The 20846-nt window shown below is 43.4% G+C and overlaps 1 protein-coding gene across 5 annotated transcripts in view; it reads left to right on the top strand.

Moving 5' to 3' along the window:
- LOC139991200 (A disintegrin and metalloproteinase with thrombospondin motifs 7) overlaps window positions 1-20846 on the top strand; it is an 88947-nt gene that overhangs the window by 23858 nt on the left and 44243 nt on the right. Inside the window, exons 1-2 of one of the 5 annotated variants that reach the window (XM_072011178.1) lie at window positions 7843-8788; window positions 17644-17825. In XM_072011178.1, coding sequence (XP_071867279.1) covers window positions 17741-17825 — 85 coding nt within the window. In that variant the 5' untranslated portion in view covers window positions 7843-8788; window positions 17644-17740. Of the gene's footprint in view, window positions 1-7842; window positions 8789-17458; window positions 17479-17643; window positions 17826-20846 lie in introns of those variants that run through there. The other 4 variants (XM_072011150.1, XM_072011174.1, XM_072011168.1 and 1 more) reach the window with 4 other exon arrangements.

The following is a 20846-nucleotide window of genomic DNA, read 5'->3' on the forward strand; positions in this document are numbered from 1 at the left end:
AATTTCTGCTGCAAATATCGCTTGTCGCTAGTCGTTTTAAAAAATACGCCAATATATTCCGATCCTTTTGCCGATATTACAAGAAATGCTCGATGTTCGCAAACACGAAGGTTCGTAAACATTTGATCGCGATTTTGATCGCTACAGGCGAATAACTCGATTACGATTCGATAAAGGGAATTAAAGATGACTCGCTTGTACAGCGATATGAACGTATCCGACGTTCCAAAGACTTTGATGGACAAACTCGATAAACGAATTTCAGCTTAGGGCAGAGTCACCCGGTATATTGACTACGTGCGCGGTTCTTCCAATGGTTATACTCGAATCGATCCAAATATGGATTCAATCAACCTTCGGATCGAACCTGATAGGTAGGTCAATTTTAGTTGACTTTTTGGTCGCGCTGGCCCAACCAAGATCAGACCCCCACCCGTTCTTTCCTCTGCCTTTGGTCGTCGCGATTCCATTATATCGCGTGCAGCTGTAATTGTTTCGCATCAGAATCGTTTATCATCGAGTCGAATTATTATCGAATAATTCTCTTACTCTTCAACGTCAGAATTTTAAATCTTATCGCAAATGGACTCTATTCGTACGAAATTGAAATGTTTCGTTCGAATTATTCTAATTATTGTATTATGGTTTAAATGGTCGTCGTCCAATGTACTGGTCAACTGTAACCCCCAAAGTATCCACGTCATCGACGTGTCAATTGCCACGCGAAACCTACAGCGATCGCGGTGATTTATCGCCAACAGAAAGATCGGCTTATCGACGCATCTTATTTAGCCATTTGGCTACTCCGGTAGGAGATCGATGCAAACCTCGCTGTAGTTTTACTCGAGAATCTTCGTCGAGAAAGTCGTCCTCTTAACGTTGAAACAGAACGAGGAAATATAACTGGATAGGTATATGTTTGGAGATGTGTGGTTGAAGCTTCGGGGTGGTCCATTCTTGGCCGTCACTGCGGTTGTCAATGACAACCGGTCATTGGCCGGGGAATAATTGAGGTTGCCAGTCAAAGGAGCAGAAAAGGAAGACGCGCAAATTACCAGGATCGACCGGAAGCGTCTAGGATAAACTCGACTCGATGACTCGGAGACAAAATGTCCTGTCAGGCAACGTGTCTCGCTGAACGGGTTGCGCGGTGTTTCTCACTTTGTTTTCATTATTAAAGAGATCGCGACACCGGCCATATATTCGACCAATATAAAGTAAAGAACCGCGACCAGTTCATCTCTAGAGCGAGCGTTCCTTATCGTTAGCGTTGCGTTAGAAGGATTTCTTCCGTGGACATGATACGGAACGAGATAAAAGAACGTCGTGCAGGGTGGCGATGGTAACGCAAAATCGAAAAGCCGGCGAGAGTAATACGGAATGCCGACAGAATTGGCAAAGATAAATTGCGCTGGAATTTAATTGGCGGCCGCGCGTGCCGAACGCATCTATTGAATTTCGCAGACCGACGTAGCCCCCGTGTCCGTTTACTTTCTTCTAACACAGAACCGAACAAACAAACACGCGCGTTCAACGATCTGCTCTTTCCGTGACATTAATGTCGCATTCCGAATAATTCACCTTGTTGCCTGAATGGACGACAATGTGCATTCGATCGGTATGTACGAACGTCTACTGCAGAAAGACTATGACCGAAGAACGTGATTATCCGATTCAGAAGAGCCTAACTTACGATTATTGGTTAACGAAGAGTTATTAAAACGAAACGTATAATTTTTTCCTCGTCGTTTATAAGGATCTTTCGTTATTTCATTGCGTTTATTTCTTACACGTGTATAAAATCAGTTTAAAATCGATCGTATAGGTATATTTTAAGCACCGAACGAACGACCCATCGTAGCACGTGAAAATAAGTTTCCGGAAACCTTCGTAGTCTTACGATCAGTCTTAGGACTCGATCACCTAACTTTTGCATTTGTCGTAGGTCACAGACCGAATCGTAAATCGGTCATCGATAGTAACGATTCCAACGTAGACCATTAGTATATGAAAAGAAATGCCAACGACACACATACTCGTGTAGAAACAAAATAGAATGGGAATGTAGCTCGATAAATCTTGCGCAATAATCGATCGTACAGCTGGCTTGTCAAAGATCAATGAGCGAAGATTAAGAACCATCGTCTTCTTCGTTACTCTGGAAATACCGGATAGCCTGATGTAAATTATTCTAATATCCAAGTTACCGTGTCTCTATAATTTTTTACGCTTAACAGATAACGCGTTCAAAAGTAAACGTGCATCTGTGAATGGTCTAAATCGCGTAGGTGTATACGAACGACGAGTCGAGCTGGTTTTTCGCACCTCCCTTTACAGGTCGTAAAGGTAGGTACCTGTTCTCTGCTTATTTGCTGTTACAACGTGGATTGCTTAGCAGACAGACGTTTTAACCAAAGATCAATGCCACGGATTCTAACAGCCTACGGTCTAACGTTTAACGAATCAACGAAATATTCTGCCATCGCGTTCCTATTTACGAGCCACTTTACATCGATTTCCATTAGCTCTGGCTTCGCCAGCTTTTTCCGCCGAGATGCTTTGATAGATTCCCGCGTGTCGTGGGTTCCATTCCTCTTCATTGTTTTGATGGTGCGCTGTAAACGTGTACAGGTCGGCTCGCGGTTTTTACTATGTCGGAAAAAGCAGAAGAAGGACGATGTTAGAGAAGAAACGCTTCGTGTAATAACGCACTGCCGCGTCAAACGGGTAATAAAATGTCTTCCCGTTGCTTTTTGCTCGTTATCCACCATTCCTTCAACAATTATATCGGATTACTAATCGAAGAGGTAAATACGTTGGAAACAAAAAATGTTTAAACTCGTAAACTCTCGAGTTTATAAGTCGTTTACATTTATTACTGTTGTAAAAATAGAAGCGTATATGCGGTGTCGATCAAGATCGGTATATTCGATCCGTGCAAATAGGAAAGCTTATATATAAATGTACGTCGTTGAAAGTTTTATCGCGCGATAAAAGAGATAACCGATTTACAAAATATCGATCGCTCCCTATTTCGTTACAATTTACAATAGATTTACGGAATATTTACAGAAAACTTTGAATTTTAGCGCAATTTCATATCGATGAAAAACAGCGTGAAATAATATTATAATTTAAACGCCAAGTACCGGCGTTTATGTATCTTTGAATTTAGCTTCCAACGGCAAAGGACCTTCGAAAAAAATCGCGTCACCTGGCGGCTGCAAATGGGTCTGACAGTTGGCGTGGCTTAAAAAAAATTTCGACAACCGAATGGGTCACGTTACCCTACTTGCAAGTATTTTACAGTCGATTGATTACTATCGAGCATAGGAACAGCATACGCGCACGAACAGGGAGTCAATGCATCCTGGCGAATACGCTCCGGTAGACTCAATCAAACGTATGCCGACCGGTTGAAAATTAATTCGACGTTACGGTCGATCGTTTGTCATACGCGAGCGAACGAATCTTAGCTGGACTCGTTGCATTTCGTCGATTGGAGCGGAAACAACGTCGATCGTGCGCCTACGGTGGGTGGCCCTGTGCGGTGCACGCCATTTTATTTATCTACGCTTACATTCGCCGATTTATTCGTGCCAATTTTAATTTAACGCGTTTCTCGCGAAAAAAAAAAGAAACATTAATCACGTCGGTTTCTTAACTTTCGAACCGAACTGAAAACTTGGAACGGAGGAGAGAGAATTCCCCTGTTTCCTACGATACAGCTTGTCTTAACTCTTTCCAGTACTCTCTCGCTTCTAAGCAATTACGTAAATACTACCTTATAACTCTTTAATCGCAGGAAAATAGCAACAACATCGAATCGTTACCTTTTTTCTACGTCTACTTTACTTCGAACGTACATTAAGGTATACTTATACATCTAACGAAAATTCCAATACCGATAATTGCTATGAATATTGGTTACCCACGCATCGCGAAGCGCGTTAAAATTCGAGATTCAACAAGTTCCTTTAAAAGTCCGAACCGCGTTGGATCGCGTTAACGTATATACGTGTACGTCTGCTTAACGATCGACGTTTCATTCAGTTTGTTCCGGTTACACGCAGGAGTCGATAACAGATATTTTATCGTGTAACGTGTTTAATGCAATTTGAAGTACCGTGCGAGTGTATAATAAACGAGCCGGTGCTCCAGTTGATCTTGCACAGCTGCTGCCGGCGAAGGTCGTATCGATTCTAAAATCCACGGATGGTCGACCCACGCGAACGAGTTCGTGGGCCGCGTGAATAGCTACCAACCGCTTATTATCCAGAAAGTCGTTTCCAGGATCGTACATCTTCCGCGCGCAATTAGGAAGCCATTAGCTACCTGGCTTCGGAGTATCGCGTATTTCGATATTTTGGAATTTCCTGCCTTCTAATTTCCACCAAATGTCAATAATAGCGCTATACTCGCTATTTTGTCGGACTCGTACCGAGCGAGCCGTGTTATTGATAAACTTTACTAACATAGTTCAACGAGTACTCGCTATTATCTGCTACTCTACCTTTTAACATCGGAAACTCTACGTGTTTTCATCGAATATCAAACAACGTTGCGTTCCCACAATTTCTATCCATGCATCCGGTGCTTCTTATATTTTTTCTTCCCGATAAATAAATAACGTTAGATCTTTTTCCATTAACGTAGTTCCATAAAAAAGTCGTGTCCGCTATTCTCCTTGTTTCCCCAATATCGAACGACCTGTAACTAGATAGAGAACGTTTCATCTTTTGGATTAAATCCTCCGAACTAATAATCGCATTTGTAACCGCGACTTTTTTGCTTTAGTTCCTCGTACACGCTTAGCACGCGATCGTGTTTAATTTCGTATCTATAAAAGATATATCTTATATATTTAGAAGCAAACCATCGAACCATTTAAATTTCTTAGCTAAATTTCGAAATAGTGGAAAGATGTCAGCGAACGACGATGGTATATTCTTGTATGTTGACTGTTGTATCGGACGTAATCGTCGCACACGGTATCGCGACGCGACGATGCGACGCGCTTTGAAACAGATGCCTTTCGATTTTATTTCGCATAGCTTCGTACAACGTGTAGATTTCAGGCGCGATTTTACTTGCTCTTTTATTACAGCGACAATGTAATTGTTCGACCGATGGCGACGCAACACTCCATTTGTAACCAGAACGAGTAAGACTTCATAAACTTTCTAAATCGTGAAAAAATTTGTGCGTTTAAACTATTCGAAAGATCTGCGGTGATAAATTTGCGAAGAATGATCGCTCTGAGACAAGGAAGAGAATATTAAAATGATGGAATTTAGAAAGAGAGAGAAACTCTAAGGGAAAAGAATTTCCTAAGAGTCGGGATAAGTCGTTGCCTCGATGGAAAGATTGCGATAAAAGTTATAGAGTATAAGTTGAAAATTGTAAATTTCACAATGAAATTTCAGTGTAATCCTAAATAGGTAGAGTGAATTCTGTAAACACACGAGGAATATAATATGAAACTACGGGAACAGCAGTTTTTACTTTCCAAGAATCTTCGAAACTTCACCGAAAAATCTTTGTTTTGCTCGAAGCAAGCTCCGCAAACAACGTAACACGTGTAGCCACGCAATCACCATGCGAGAAATTCTCCGTAATGGATTCGATATTTCAGAAGCAACGACGTAAAGCGCAAACGGTAAATTGCCCAGAGGAATTTTCATAGATTACGCGACTGGAGGTTCGAACAGTTACGTGATAATTCGCAAAAAGAAGCGCCGTTTCACGAACGGACGTTCGCTACAACAAGCATTTATTCTAAAACGCAGCGTTTCGATCGTGTAATCGCACAGCTACGATTAATTCTGTTGCAACAGGCATTTTTCTGACGCGGCTCTCGGGCGCTAAGAAAATTGCTCCACGTGGCCACCGTCGTTTCCATCCAGTCGCAACCTTCTTGTAGGTAATCGTATTCAGCCAGCATGGGATTCCTGAAATACGCAATTATCGTATCGAGTGGCGCGCTGTGCGTTCCAGCGGAAACGAGTACGACCGCGTGCTTAAAATTCGCCTGAACGCGACAGGGAAGCAAAACGTTCTTACGATTAGAATCCTTAAGCTATTAGCGTTGACTCGCGAGGCTACCTCGGAACGAGGCAATTTTCAGATTTTTTGGCGACGTCAAAGGCGCCTCGCAGTTCCTTACTGACTTCGTTTGAACACGTATCGAAACGATTCGTAAACGCACGCAACTGCGAGACAGCTATCGGGTCAGCCTCGAACTGTCCGCACACAGCTTTAAGCTCTTTGTTTCTTAACGCGAACAACGCTAAGGATTTCGATAGGAAGAAGCTTAGAAATGAAAGAACACCGTTTATTTCAATTGATGCAATACAGAATGAAAGTTGATAGAAAGTAGAGTGAACAGAAGATTCTAGCTATTCGAGTAACGTCCGTTTAAACATACAAGCACACGAGCGACACGAGCCATGTAAATAGAAGATCGTAGGAGCCGTCGAGTCGGGCTAACGTTGTCAGACGGAATAGGCTCGTTTGAGTCGTGAAAGTGGCAAAAGATCGCGAATAACTAGAATTTCTTTTAGGTAATTTTACGCTAATCCGAAAAACAGAAAGACGATCGATCCTTCGATTAATTTATAACTTCACCGGAAAAACGACACGGACGACGCGCACGCGTTCGGCAACGGACTCGAGTAAAGATGACCGCGAGGAAAAGGGAGGAAAGTTCGCGACACACCACAGATTTTGTGCGCACGCAACGGCGAACGAGTAACACGAATTACGGGTAAAACAAAAGAGAAGGAAATTCGAAGGAGAAACGGTCGAGCGGAGAATGGTCCGGAGGTAGGCAGGTAGAAAAAACGGAAAGAGGAGAGGAGGAGAGAGGGAGAGAGAGAGAGAGAGAGAGAGAGAGCTAGCAAGGTACGTGTTTGCAACATGTGACACGAATAAAAGCGGTGAGTACCGGACGAACGAAGCAAAGGATAAAACGAGTAGAGAACAAAGCCCGAGAGATTGGGAGAAAGGGTAGGAATTTCGCAATGGGCCGAAGTGACGCGTCGGAATAAACATAAATTAGGAAACACGATGTTGCGAAAGAACGGATGACAAGGATGAGACAGGACGGGATCGGTGTGGCGCCGTAGCAAAAGGGCAAAAGCTTGGAAAGAAGCAAAGGTTCGAGTAAATAAAGTCGCGTCGCAGGAGCGCGGCGAGAAGTAAAGGGAGACAGATTCCTCCGGCGCAAGGAGATCGAGGAGGCACGAGACGAAAGACGAAATACGCGAAAGAAGGAGAGTCAACGTCATGGGAGAGGGTACGTACGAGGTAGAGCGAGGAGACGAAGAGGGAGAAAGAAACGGACAAGAGACGGAGACGATAAAAAGAGCAACGGATAGGAAGAAGTGGCGAGGGAAATGGTGGAAGCGGGGGGGTGGGCAGGAGAGCGGGAGGGGCAGAGGAAGAGAAAAAGAATGAGCGAGAAAAAGAGAGAAATAGCAAAGGGGAGGGAGAGTAGTCGACGGAAAACGGGTCCACGGCTGGGTGGAGGAACTAGTCTTACCTAGTAGATTGCCCTGTCTCGGTTCTCGGTCCGTGCTTTTGCGGCCGTCCAAGGTAGGAGGGAACCTCCGAGTTCTCTCTGTTAAACGTAACCGAGCCAAGGAGGAGACGAAAAGAGAGGCGAGATCGAGCCGCGTAGTAGTCGGCGGACGTAATCCGTGTATCGTACGTATATAAGTAGATAGAAGCCGAGCCGAGAGAGTCTTGTACATACGTACATACATACATATATATATATACATATATATATATATATATGTGTATGTGTATATATGTATATATATATGTACATAGGTGGCTGGGGGCGGGCGGGAGGAAGCGAGCGAGCACTGGGCCAGCTGATCGAGGAGAGAAAACGAGACGGAGAAACGGCGAACAGGGATACGGAGCGGAGAGGACCATGTATACGTAGCATCGGAAGAGTGTACCACCAGATCGCTAGTGTTGTGACGGCAATCGTGCCCACGACTTCTCCGTTGGACCCGACATCCGTGTTCCGTCATTTCTGTCCGTTCCCCGCCCTTCCTCTCTCTCGCTCTCTGTCATTCTCTCTCTCTCTCTCTCTCTCTCTCGTTCCTATTCGCTCCGTTTCCGTCTCCTTACCTGTCTCTCCACTTCCTTCTATCGCCTCTACCCGTCTGTCACTGTAATATCTCTTCCCCTTGTGACTATTATCCACCTTCTTTACCCCTCCCTCCGATTTCCTTCTCCGTTTTCCACCCTCCTGTTGATCGTCACACCCACCGTTTCCACCACCTTTGTACCCTTTTTCCCTCGCGTCGCGCCGGTTTCTCTCGTTCGCGATTCTTTTCCTCCGCTTCTGTGTTTCTCCGTCGATTTCTCCCCCCACCCCTTCCTGCTGTCGTCTAGCTGACAGCGGTCCCTCACGCTGCCCCCACTCGCGCGTATCGGGCCCTCCTACACAAGCGCCTTTCGAGGCGCGTGTTTTCGTGATCCACATAGCCACTTCCGGCGAAAAGTGAACTGTTGGGTGATGAACCGGTGAGCTGATGAACCGCCGCCGTCGCCGCCGTCGCCGCCGCCGCCACCACCACCGCCACACACGAACGTTCAAAAGGAGGTGACCGCGGGGGAGGTACGGCTTGCTCCCAGTGCCGAGAGGTATCCGGTGTGTCGCATCCTCGTCGCAATCGCTTCGTGTGAAGAACGTGCGCGCAGGTGTTTCGGAATAGTGTACCGCGCCATCGTTACCACGTGTCCATCGGGACGATACGATTCGCCACGGGTATGTACCACAGCCATGCAAACTTTCCCATAGTTTCCCGATTTCTCGGTGGGATAGTAACGTTTCAGAAACGCTCGAAGCAGAGGCAATATCTATTTTTTCTATAATCGATCGCTCGAATCATCGATTTTCGAATCGTAAGGTGAAAATTTCGATTTTTGCCGGTCCGTTTCTCAAGCAACACGTTGCAGTTGTCCGCTCGATGAAAGTCGAAAGCGAAATGCGGAAGATTCTTTTTTTTTTACCCGTGTATTTTTCGTAATTATTAAGTTGCAAGAATATTTCGCGTGCGCGAAAAGGAGACGAGTAGGAGTAATTTTTCACCGACGTTCTTACGAGTTATTACTTTTAACGTATGATCGTTTGTAATTCAAATGCTATTTAAATCTAAGTACGTGTGACGTTTTAATATTAAAAAGCATTCAAACTTAAAAGTTTGTAAAACCCGTCAAATCGTGATTGCGAGCCAAAAGATTAAATTTATCGATGTAACGTTCGTCACTCGGTAATGACACGTCAAATACTTTCAACGTATCGTTAAATTTCTTTCGCAAAGATTAATTTCATCGATGCGGTTTATTTTTCGATCGCGTTGCCTGATAATATTAAAAAATTACACTGTACAAAGTTAATTCATCGAAACCTGACGTCGATGTGTTCATTAAGCTGCTTCGCAGAAAATATACCGGCGGAAATTAAAATCTTTTAACGCGGATCGAACGACGCGCATCGCGTAGCCAGAGAGTCGCGTTTAAATAGATCATGTCCACGGTCACGTTTTGCAAAAAGCAAAATTATACGATAATTGGATAAAATATCGAAGGGAGGGGGAGACAAAATCTGTTATCGCGTTATATTAAGCGGTGCGTACAATGAAACTGGAATTACCGTAGCAAGTGGTAACGTTGAACCGTTGCGAACGAACGAGGTCTTTTCGTTTGACCAAGTTCCAACTACGACGTTATGAATTCAATTAACAGTTTCGAACACGCGAATTGCCGACGGCCAAATGAGTTTGATAGACGAATTTTCTCTCTGGTTATTTTTCAAATCTAACCTCTGAATAAACTCCTTTAAAAGGAATTGATTAACTTTACAGTTTGGCTTTGATCGTTGAAAAATTGACAGAGTTACCGTGGAAATCTCGTGGATACTCAAACGACGCAGGGCGTGAAAGGTGCGAAACTGTGGAGATTTTTCAAGAAAATCGAGCGGTGAGGTTTGGTAGCAACTGGTTCCCGCAACTCCTCGTGACTCGCGTGATTTATCGCGTGCAAAAGTGTCAACAGAGTAAACCGTGTCGTCGATTCAACGTTGTTGCACTGTGGGGGCACGCAATTAATCAGGAATCTGAAAATTATCGACAGAGTTATGGATATCCTTTGTACACGGTTGGCCACTTGCCGCGGCACAGGATTAATTTCAAGCTGAAAAGCAACTGCCGTCGGCTGCCGCTATATTTGTTGTTTGCTTATTTGGTAATCGCTCTCCGGGATTACCTCGTTACACAAGAATAACGAAAAAGAAAGTGCTCTGCTTAAATAAGCCGTTAACGAGCACGCCATACAGCCTGCAAAAGTATAACCGATTAACTTTATGGATGAACATTGTAATTACTATCTACGTTTCATTTTACTCCACCAATCCCCGAACAACCTTTTAATTTCATTATTAAAGGCCCACGACGCAGTAAAGTGAAGATGTTAACGTTGATGATACATCCGTAAATAAGCGAACATGAAATCACCGAGTACCTACGTATCTGTACGTATGTATGCGTGTATATTTGTGTGGTTGTGTCTTTTTCCAAGCGATATTCGAGCGAACGTCGCTCCACGCTGACGATGAGTTGACACAAATGTTAACGAATGTTTACCAATTTTCATGAATACTCGTGCACGATAATTAAACGAAATTTCCACGCATTCGAAACTTCACGACCATACAAGTTACTAGTATCGATCTTAGCTATGTCTGTTCCTCTTAGGTTAATTAGGTAGTAGGTACAGTCGCGATTTCGTCCGTCTGGTGTCGAATATTATCGATGTTTAGAACAAAACGCAAAGCAAGAAATTAATTGGGAAGTCAAGAAGAACGTTCGCACTGGAAAATAGTAAATTACCATTAAAGTTTAGCCAAGACTTAGCCAAGTATAAAATTCTCCAAAATGTATGTTACTTCGTATTTCAAACTTTTTTAACGAGGCTAATTGATAAAAACAAAATAGTCCAAAAAGAACCATAGACGAAGCGAGACGGAGGCATTCGAACGGTTTCTCGAAAGTTTCTCAAATTTTCGCGAAAACCACGTAAAGATTCGTTCGATTACCAATATATCGGCGCAATAACAATCGCGTACGATTCTCATAAATTATCGAACGAAGAAATTCTCGACATAGCCATTCCCCGAACGATGATCAACTCGGTTTATTTCAGTTTATATTATACATGCCAGTACGTACGTCGAACGCAAAACGTCCATAGAGGACACTAGATCTTTGTCCATAAACGACGACTCACGCCGATTTTAACTCGTAAACTTATTCGACGACGCTGTTTCGCGCGCCGCGCCGTGTCGCATCGCGACTACCACGAACTTCATCGACGCACGTTTACGTGACTCGCGTTACTTACTGGAATCGATAATCGAAACGCGAGATATCTAGGAAATACTAATTAAAATTTCTTCCAAACGACGATCCTCGATCCTTTCCACTTTTTTGGAACGGATTTAAATCGTTCGCGGATCTCATAAGTTTATCAACGTGTTGATACACACCAAATTAGTCTCGGTTAATAATATCGCTGGCAAGTGAATCGCCATGATTTTTTTTTTTTTTTTTTTTTAATATATATATATATAGGAGAGGAGAACAATTTCACTGGGAACGGAAAGCGCAATCTCAGTAAACGGATCCACCTATGACACGGGGACGATTTTCTTTTACTTTTAACAAGTCGGTATAAACCGAGTTCGGAACGTGAGAGAACGATCGGAAGAAAATTACAGCGGTCGGACTGGCGTTTTAAACAACTTCCTATGTACGTCCAACTCGTCCGCGTTTTGCACGCCTTTGTATCGTTACAATGGAGAAACGTGCTTTTGTCTTCGCAACGGTTTCGTGTGATTCGGATTTAAGACAATTAAGAGTATTTAAGACTGCTTCTGACGCAGACGCGCGCATATAGGAAATGCCGCCTCAACTCGGATACGTTGAACGCGTCGCAACGCTACACCGCGCTGCACCGCACCGCACCGCACCGCACCGTCGCTCTTTAACGCGAATCTTTGCCATTAATTGGAGTACAGAAGCTTCCGCGGAAAGTTTCTTGTGGCTATTCGCGCTCCAAAGACGACGCGCTAGCGAGGCGTCTTAGAGTTTTCTCGGTGGCGTTTCCGCCAACTTTTCCGGCAATTAATGGCGCGACGTGGCAGAATTTTTTGCGAAAGCCCCCCGAGGCAACCTTTTTACGAAATAGGTTAATGTCTCGTTTCGAGTAAAACCCGTGATTATCGCATACCTGTCGGACTAATCGTTGCGAGGCAGACGCTTTCCTCGCGTTGTTACGTTGTTACGCGGTAATAATAACGTAAAAGCAGACAGTGGAGGTCCTCGTGAAGAAGGTTGCGTATCGAATCCGGGGGCAACGAATTATTATATATCGCAGTTAATGATCGTGTTGTTTGAAGAACGAAGGGAACCGCGCAATTATTAAATCGTTAAGGTGAACCGTACCTACACGAACGGGCTACGGGCATCCTATAATACCACCGGGTTTCCACTTGTTCTTAAATTATCGCTAACATGTAACGTAATTCCTACCCTCTGTGGCCGATCGCACCGACAATTTTCCACTCTACTCGACAAATAAAACGTTGGCCGGTTCGTGTACGTGCGCTCGATGCGCAATGAGAAACTACCGGCTGAAATAATTAGTTCTTTCGCGTGTATGAACATGTGCCAGGAACGTAAGCGTTTTTACCTTTAAAGTAACCTACTCGTTTGGTGTAATCTATAAATCTGGTAACAAGGTGCGCAGTGGTTAATGGAGCAAAGGAACAAACAAACTAGACTCTAATCTATGGAGTTTTCGTGGCAAAGTGTAAAGTACCTTCGTATAACATTTTTATCGATCGCCCTTTAAATTAACTTCCTTCCAAGAGATTCGTAACAACTTAATTTCCAACGTATTTTCTTCTACTAATTGGGGGCTTTTATTTTCTTTAATGCGGCAAAATTCTAGATAACTGAAGCGATCTTTCTGTAAGAAAGCGCGGTTAAACATCAACGCCGACATTTCTGTCTTTACGAAATTCTCGTTTCTTCGGTTAAATGGGTAAATCAAAGGGTCCGATATCGTTCAAATTATAATCTCGGAGCTCGCACGATATCTCGTTAATACGACACGAAAAAGGAGTGGAATTCGTGCATCACGCTCGAGCTTTATTTCGTTGTAATACACAAACGGATGCCAGATTTCGTTCATACAGCGATTCGTTTGATTCGTGTTAACGTGTCAACAGGTTGAAATAATTGTTTACGTGCGCACAATAAACACCGCATATATTACGCGTGTGAAATTCGCGTGTTATATCTTAATCGGTGACCAATCGTGCTACGCGTCGACATAAATTCGTCGAAATAAAATTCCTATTCGAGATACTTTTGTACCGCATCACGAACGTTACGGCAAAAAAATGTTAAAGCTTGTCGATTTTGCATGGTCGCGATCGATGCGATCGATGTCCGTAACTTTTTATACAAATTCGTTCGAGTCTCTGACAGTCTTTGAGGAAGCTCTTGGAAAGGCGCGTCCCGAAGGAAGGGGGCGTACCATCGAGCAGTCGTGATTAATTTGAAAACGTAAATAACCTTTCTGTTCTACTCCGATCCATCACTCGGAAAACAATGAATCCTGGCATGGTAGCGGCGCCTCGACCGATGCATGCGCTTTGTACTCGCATACCTCCTATAAATCACGCGTGAATATTTAGTCGACAACCTGGTCGCCACTGATCCTCGCGATAGACAGACGCACGCTTAAAGTCGACTCGCGTTTCGTCTATTCGTTCTTTCTTCGAAGCTTACGTTTGAACGCAATGCTCGTTGAAATTTGGAAAAAAGGTGTACATCGCAGTTGTATTAATCGACGGATGCGTCGTACAGTAGTTTCCGTACTTTCCGGATTTCCATTTCGTTTCATTTCCATCCATAGTTTCCATCCGCGTTTTTCTTCGAGAATTTTAATAATCTTACGTATACCGCCACGTTTATCGTCGAAGCGTCTCGTTTGTTCGGTTGGCGACATACGAATACGTGTCGCCGAATCGGAGAAGAATTTCGTTGTTGTCGTTTCGTATCTCTGACATAAGTTACGTTGAAACTGTCGGATATTGTATTATTCTGACGCCACATAAATTGGTCGGGCGTAAATTAATTTGAGAATTTTACCAAAGAGAAGGCGAGGTAGGATTCCTTTCGGTGTGGCTGCTAGCTGCTACGCCGCCAACGACGACATCGGCGACGAGACGAGCAAAGTCGAGAAGGGCGAATGTAAAGGATAAAAATGCGGGAATGAGAAACGAGCTTTTACGAGGGGAATTCAAGTAAAAAGAGAAGAAGGACGGATAAGTTGATCAGGCTTCGTTGAAAGGGGATTGTAAAGTACGGCACCGCAATTGTAGTCTGACACGGAGTGGCTTCATTATCATTGCCCGGAGCACTACGTCCCTGTGACTCGTGCATCCTCTTCTTACGTTTCATCGATATTAATTAAACTTCTGCATTCACGTTCCCGGGCCATCCTTATTACGCCCACAGAAATGACGCGAAACGTCTCATCTCCGCGAATGCAAATCAGCTGAAAAATACATTTTCAAAGAAACTCGTAAAAAGAAGAAAGAGAGAATTTTTCCATAATTTTCTTCTCAATTAAAAACGACGTATTACGATCGTAGGTGAAAAATATGCGACGCGTCCTACTATAACAACGGTATAGGATCGCCGTTCTTTACTTGTCCGTACGCTGTCAATTTTTTGTCACGTACACTTTCAACACCGTATACAGAAACAATGGCGTGCATAATGCGAGCATAAACAATTTGCAGCATGTACGATCGGCTTGCACAACGATCGTGATAGTTGCACTCTTTCCGTCCGGAATAACTCGAACACTCCAGCTCTCAACAGACTGTCAATTAACTATCATTAACATTGGCGAATTAGTCGGAGGCGAACGTCGATATATATTCGTAGGAGTAAATCCCGTTCGAACGAGTGCGTTGGTTATTCCGCTTATTCCCTTTCTCTATCCTTCCTTCTCGCTTTTTCTCTCGCACCTCTTGCCCGAGCGTACGCATTTTCACACGCGCTTACCCACGCGCTTTAACATTTACTCGAATGCGTTTCCGGTACCTCTCACTTTGTGAACCGTTTCCTTGCGTTGTCGCAACTCATCAAAGATCGCTTACATTTTTGTTATGTAATTGGTTCAAAAATAATTTGACCGCGCATTGAAAAATAGATCTTACAGATCGGTGGATCCCAAGGTATACTTTTAATAGCGACAATAGGACGTAATAAACTTCGACAGCCGATCAAATCGTCCGAAGATCTCCATTATGTACCTGTATTCGCAAATTACGCCGATAGGACGCGTTTATTTGGCAATTGTTGAACGATGTGAAGAATCGATAGGATTTTGCCACAAGGGAAACCGACGATGTATCGATAATTGGACGAAAGGACTCGAAATTCTCGCGACGAAAATGAAAAGAAAATTTCATATCGAACGAAAAAGATTTTGAAACGTACGTGACTATAAGAGTGACGTCTACTGCTGGTAGACGATACAAGTAGAAAAACACGAGAGATAGAAAAAAGATCGCCCTCTATCAGATAGAAGTCTCATTGTACTGGCACATGTGAGACAATTTCTCATCGAGTTCGAGCGACGCCGCATCGTTAATTTCCGATGTGTGCGTCATATCATACGCGTGACAACTCAATTCGGACGGCAAGAGACGCTTTAAACCCGCGTCTCTCTTATAAATATTCCACGGTCGCGGTCGATGCGAACAAAACGCTTGTTTAAACCCTCGCGTTTAACGAGTTTCGGAGGAAAATTTTCATCGGGGTGAAACAATACCGCTTATTGATCAAATTTCGATCGAACGAAGAACTGCATAAAGTCGTCGATCGATCTGGCTAAGGACTCCCATAACGAGAGGAACATGTTATCGTTATGAGAATTATCGTCGCTTCCAGAAACCAATGAATCGTGTACGGATTAATAAGGTGAATAATTATACTCCATTTTCGATTAGAGGAACGAAGCGTTGTAACGATATAACGAAATTCAAGGAATTATTGCGTACGTTTAAATGAAACTCACGCAGGTTTAAACTAAACAAAAATATGCCATTTTATATTACATATAAATGTTACAAAAACACTGTTACGACTTTTATCTAAGCCTTTACGTGGAAAATTTCGGTGGACGGAAGTATGTAATTGGTCGCGTGATTTAAATAACCCGCGAATTGTCAATCGATTGAAATTTTTCCTTCGACTCGCGTATCCAAAGCGACAAAATTGTAGACTTTAATAAAGAGGCTGGTATGGTATGCGACGTGAAACACCAGCGAGACTCGTACGTGCATATGATCAACTCTTGTTCTAATTAGCAACTCTCGCAGAAGGATCGTAGTCACCGCTTGCTGAGAAATGCCGTGGAATACCGAAAGGGTTTGAGGAAATCAAAGTCAGTTGATTAATCCTCTGTCTCTGTCTACGAAATCGGTAAATTAGTCTCTCGGGAATACGTTTCAACGCGAACGACCTTCCGATGTATTTGCATGGCAATTAACAACATTTATTTCTTCACACCCTGTTCATTCACTGATCAACTTACAGAACAATCTCGGATTGTTCTTCCTGTAGTTTGTTTTATATTTCCGGTTTTACTTATTGCGTCGATTCGACAAATAAACGTAGCTCGAGTCGTCTTACGGTCAGCATCTAACGATCGTCGTTCGATCCGTGCTATCCGTGCGACTGAATCAAAGGAAAACTTCCAACGATAATTGCGTCCGAAGAGACACGTAAGTCGGAATGTAAGGTAAAGCCGACTATTCAGCGTGGGACTGTAAGAAAGGGTCGGTATAGCTGATAGAGTGCAATCATGGGGTTGGCCATGGTTCGTCGAAATCCGATTACCATAATTACCCAGCGTTACTTGTCGGACCATGAAAATCTCGCGTAACAAGGTTCATACCTTAGGTCAAAGCTGCTGCAAAAGCATCCCGCAGGCTTTTCCTTAGGTGCACCGGGACTGTAAAGTTCAGCTTTAATTCCTCGATTCGTGCATGTTTTCGCGTCGCAGCTCGAGATTACCTTTCTTGTTATTTCACGAGACGTTTCCTAAAACGTAAACGAACCACCGCCACGCCGTCGACGAAATAATAGAAAAAGTTCGCCAGAACGTTTATTCAGAAATCGACCGAGTTTTCCGGTTACAGTCCTTCCAATACCGCGAACCACTTGCGCAAATATCTTTATGCAAAACGCTCTTCCAAGGATTAAACACGAACCCTTATACGTTTTATCGTCCGACATTCTCTCGATTCTCTCGAAAATCTCAGTCGTTGATTCGGCTCGCTAGCTATCAACCTCGAAATCGAAGGAACCGGTAAGTTTATCGAATTACGACTCGAGGACAAGATCGCGCAAATAAGGTTTGCCACGCGTTAAAAGTATTCCTTGGTTCTTTTCACGCTGCTAATCGTTGCTTGATAAACACGGCATAATGACTCAGGAAACATTTCGTAAAACGATCTCTTTATATTTATTGCAGGTCAAAGAACGACGACGCGACATAAAGAGCGGAAGCTTGACCACGTATTGGCCGTCGTGTACTTATTCGAAGGTGCGCTGCCGGTCTGATCGCAATCATGCTCTACTCGCTGATGCTTCAGACGTTTATCGTTATCGTGCATATCGTGCCTGAGGTCCTTCTCCATCGACCGAATGTCAGGGGTGAGTTTGAAAGTCACGCTCGATCGTGTATCGGGACGATAAAACAGGGATGACGAGTGGATTATGCATGATATTATTCCTTTTATCGATTGTGCCAGAATTTTTCTATCCCTTTAAACGAAATAGACTCGCATACAGTACCCGTACATTCTATGATTTATTTCCTATGCCAGTCGAATTTTAAATATATAATATTGGCTATATTAACTGGTACACTCTCGGGAATAGTTAAACGAACGCTTAGATTTATAGCTTTAATTACGTCTACGTATAACATTTAAAATGCACCATACCTATATATATATATATATATACACATATTTGGAATATTTAAATAATTTATACGTAGTTGCGAAACAGTTATGATTTTGCGTAGCATATATATCGTGCTATCGATTCCATCATATTTCCGATGTAAAGATATTACTGTGTCAAAATTCATCGAATTTCATCTTTGAATGTCAAAGGTAAGAGCCACAGAATTAAACACTGCTATACACTGCTTTTTATACTCGCGTCGCGTCGTAGCAATACAGGAGCTAGTAGATTTTTAGGAAATTAGCTGTGACAAAAGTTTGAATAAACGATTACGTGGATTGGTCGTTCGCTATGCCGGAAATTCGCATCGTGTCGATATCTCGATAATATCGGTGTTTCTGATAACTAGGCGTACTAAAATTACAATCGATCGGTACGTCTACCGGTGACATTCGAAATATTTATCGACATAATTAAGAAATACGTCGTGTCTCTAAAAATGTTACTACAACGAGCATAAATAAGGCGATAATTAGCATCATTAGCGTATCGCTCCAATGGTTCGCGCAAACACTTCCACCTTTCTCCTAGTATTCCGAGGTCCGTTTGATCTCTGTCTTCGTTTTCGTCTTTAGATCGTAACTCGGCGCTATTTGTACACTTAACAGAACCACCTCCAGCGAAGGCGAGATTTCGTGCACGTCGACGACCGAGCTGAGCGTGACAAGTGGCGAACAAAAGTAACTCGAGAAAGCGGGCGAGAAGCTATAGAATCGGCTATGTTTCTTCTCTCCCTCTCTCTCGCCTATCTTTATGCTTTTGTCATTTTTCACTCGTCCCCGACGCGCCGCCGGATATCATTTTTATCCGATTTACAGTTACAGAGTAACGGATAGTCGATTCCTCGGGAGAAGATCGCGTTCTCGTGAGATTCGAAAGATTACGAGAACTAGAGGGAATCTTTCGGAGTATCGTCTTTTTGCTAATGGAAAAAAATACAAAGATGGTAATTGATCCGAAGATTTCATGAATTCGAAGCTTTAACAAAACGATATCGAACGATACAGGCATTTATTCATAGACATTTTGATTTACGAACGATGCTGTAAATTATAAACTTTACGCTATCGTTAAAACACCGTTCAAAAAATCCTAGATCGTAATCCGAGCCTAATTCGATCCATCATACGCCACAAATCCGATGCGAACAAGTTCGCCTCCCATGGAATCGCGAAAACGATAAAGTTTCGATTGCCGTACTGTTACGCTACTGTTTGTCTACTCGCTGTATGTGTGTATACGCAATTCGAAACGCAACAACCACGCGGATATTTTCGAGCAGAATTAAAAAATCTAACACCGGAACGAATTCGTTGCCGTTGTGGATGAGATCGCCCGCGCATGGTCACCATTTTTTCCGCGTCGGAAAAGAAGGTTCGAGACAATCGCGACACGACGGCCACCTTTTCAATGTAGATGACTGGAGCCGCGCTTGTAAATATTTATTCGCCTTGTGGGCGACGAAGACAATGCGAACCGGGTAGAATTAGCGACGCGAAGCGAAACCGCGTGTTGAAATTGTCCTGTTATTAGGAAGCAATTATCCCGATCCAAGAAAATTATAGCGAACGGTGGAGACGCGTTTACACGACGCAGCGTGTGGCGTGGCTCGGTGTGGAAAGACCGGTTAGCTGACACGCGTAATCTGACCGCTCTGTCGATCGTCCCTTCAGTTATTACGGAATTATTAACCCTCTGCGGCACTCAACCTCTCTTCCTGCCGTGAGTATCCTAATGACGAGGCATTAGCAGGGGTTTGCACCTCGTCGCCGCTTCGCTCTAATTTGAAACTTAACGCTGGGAATTCGAACTACGGCCAACCCTGCAAACTTCGAATTGTTTCAAAGTCCTGACAGAAGTTAGACTCGAGTTTAAAATCATCGGCGGCCGGAGATAACTTTCCTAGTAATTACCTGCCCGCTCGCGCGCAAAGTATCAGATGGTTATATTTGATACGCGTTTCTTTCCAATAATTCAGTTTCCAATGGTACAACAAGAAGTCGTCGACGTTTCCAAGTATCAAGATTATTCCAGATCGTTTTGTGCTTAACGACACGTATGTTCGCACTTGCTACGTTTTTGCTATTTGCTATTATATTTTGTTGTTTTAAAAGCTAAAGAGATACGAGGTTGCGGCAACGTCTACGCTCTTGTCAACTTGATACGGTTATTCGAATATCTTTGGTCGTGTGAAAACCACGCAAAACTCGATAAATTAGTACTAAATCGAATCTCGATCGATCTTGACGAAGAAAAAAACCAACGTCCCTGAGATGGCGCCAAACATCTATGAAAGCGATGAAAAAAAAAAAAGCAGGCTCGTGGCCCGTTCGTAGGAGCAACAAGACCGACCGTCCATTCATGGCTCGAACCCGTTGAAAAATCGGTCGGTCGTACGCTGAATATGTAACTGCTCGAACAGCAGCGTGAGCGAGCGTGCGTGTTTCTCGCGTAGCAATGGGTACGCCGCTGGAACCGCAATCGCGTTCAAATATCATGCGCCTACCTCCTCGATGGAGAATTTAGAACGAGATAAAGGTATTTCCAATTTTCGACAATTTTTTAAATTAGCAGGAAGGATCAATGGATCTTCTGGGCAATTGGTACTTTGAATTCTGGTCGCTCGAGTTTATCAGGCTGTCGTCACCTACTTCGAGACGAACGAGTCGTTCCAAGTTTCAAACGTGTCCCAGGGATTACAAA

Source organism: Bombus fervidus, chromosome 1 (assembly GCF_041682495.2).
Source record: "Bombus fervidus isolate BK054 chromosome 1, iyBomFerv1, whole genome shotgun sequence".
Classification (NCBI taxonomy): Eukaryota; Metazoa; Arthropoda; class Insecta; order Hymenoptera; family Apidae; genus Bombus; species Bombus fervidus.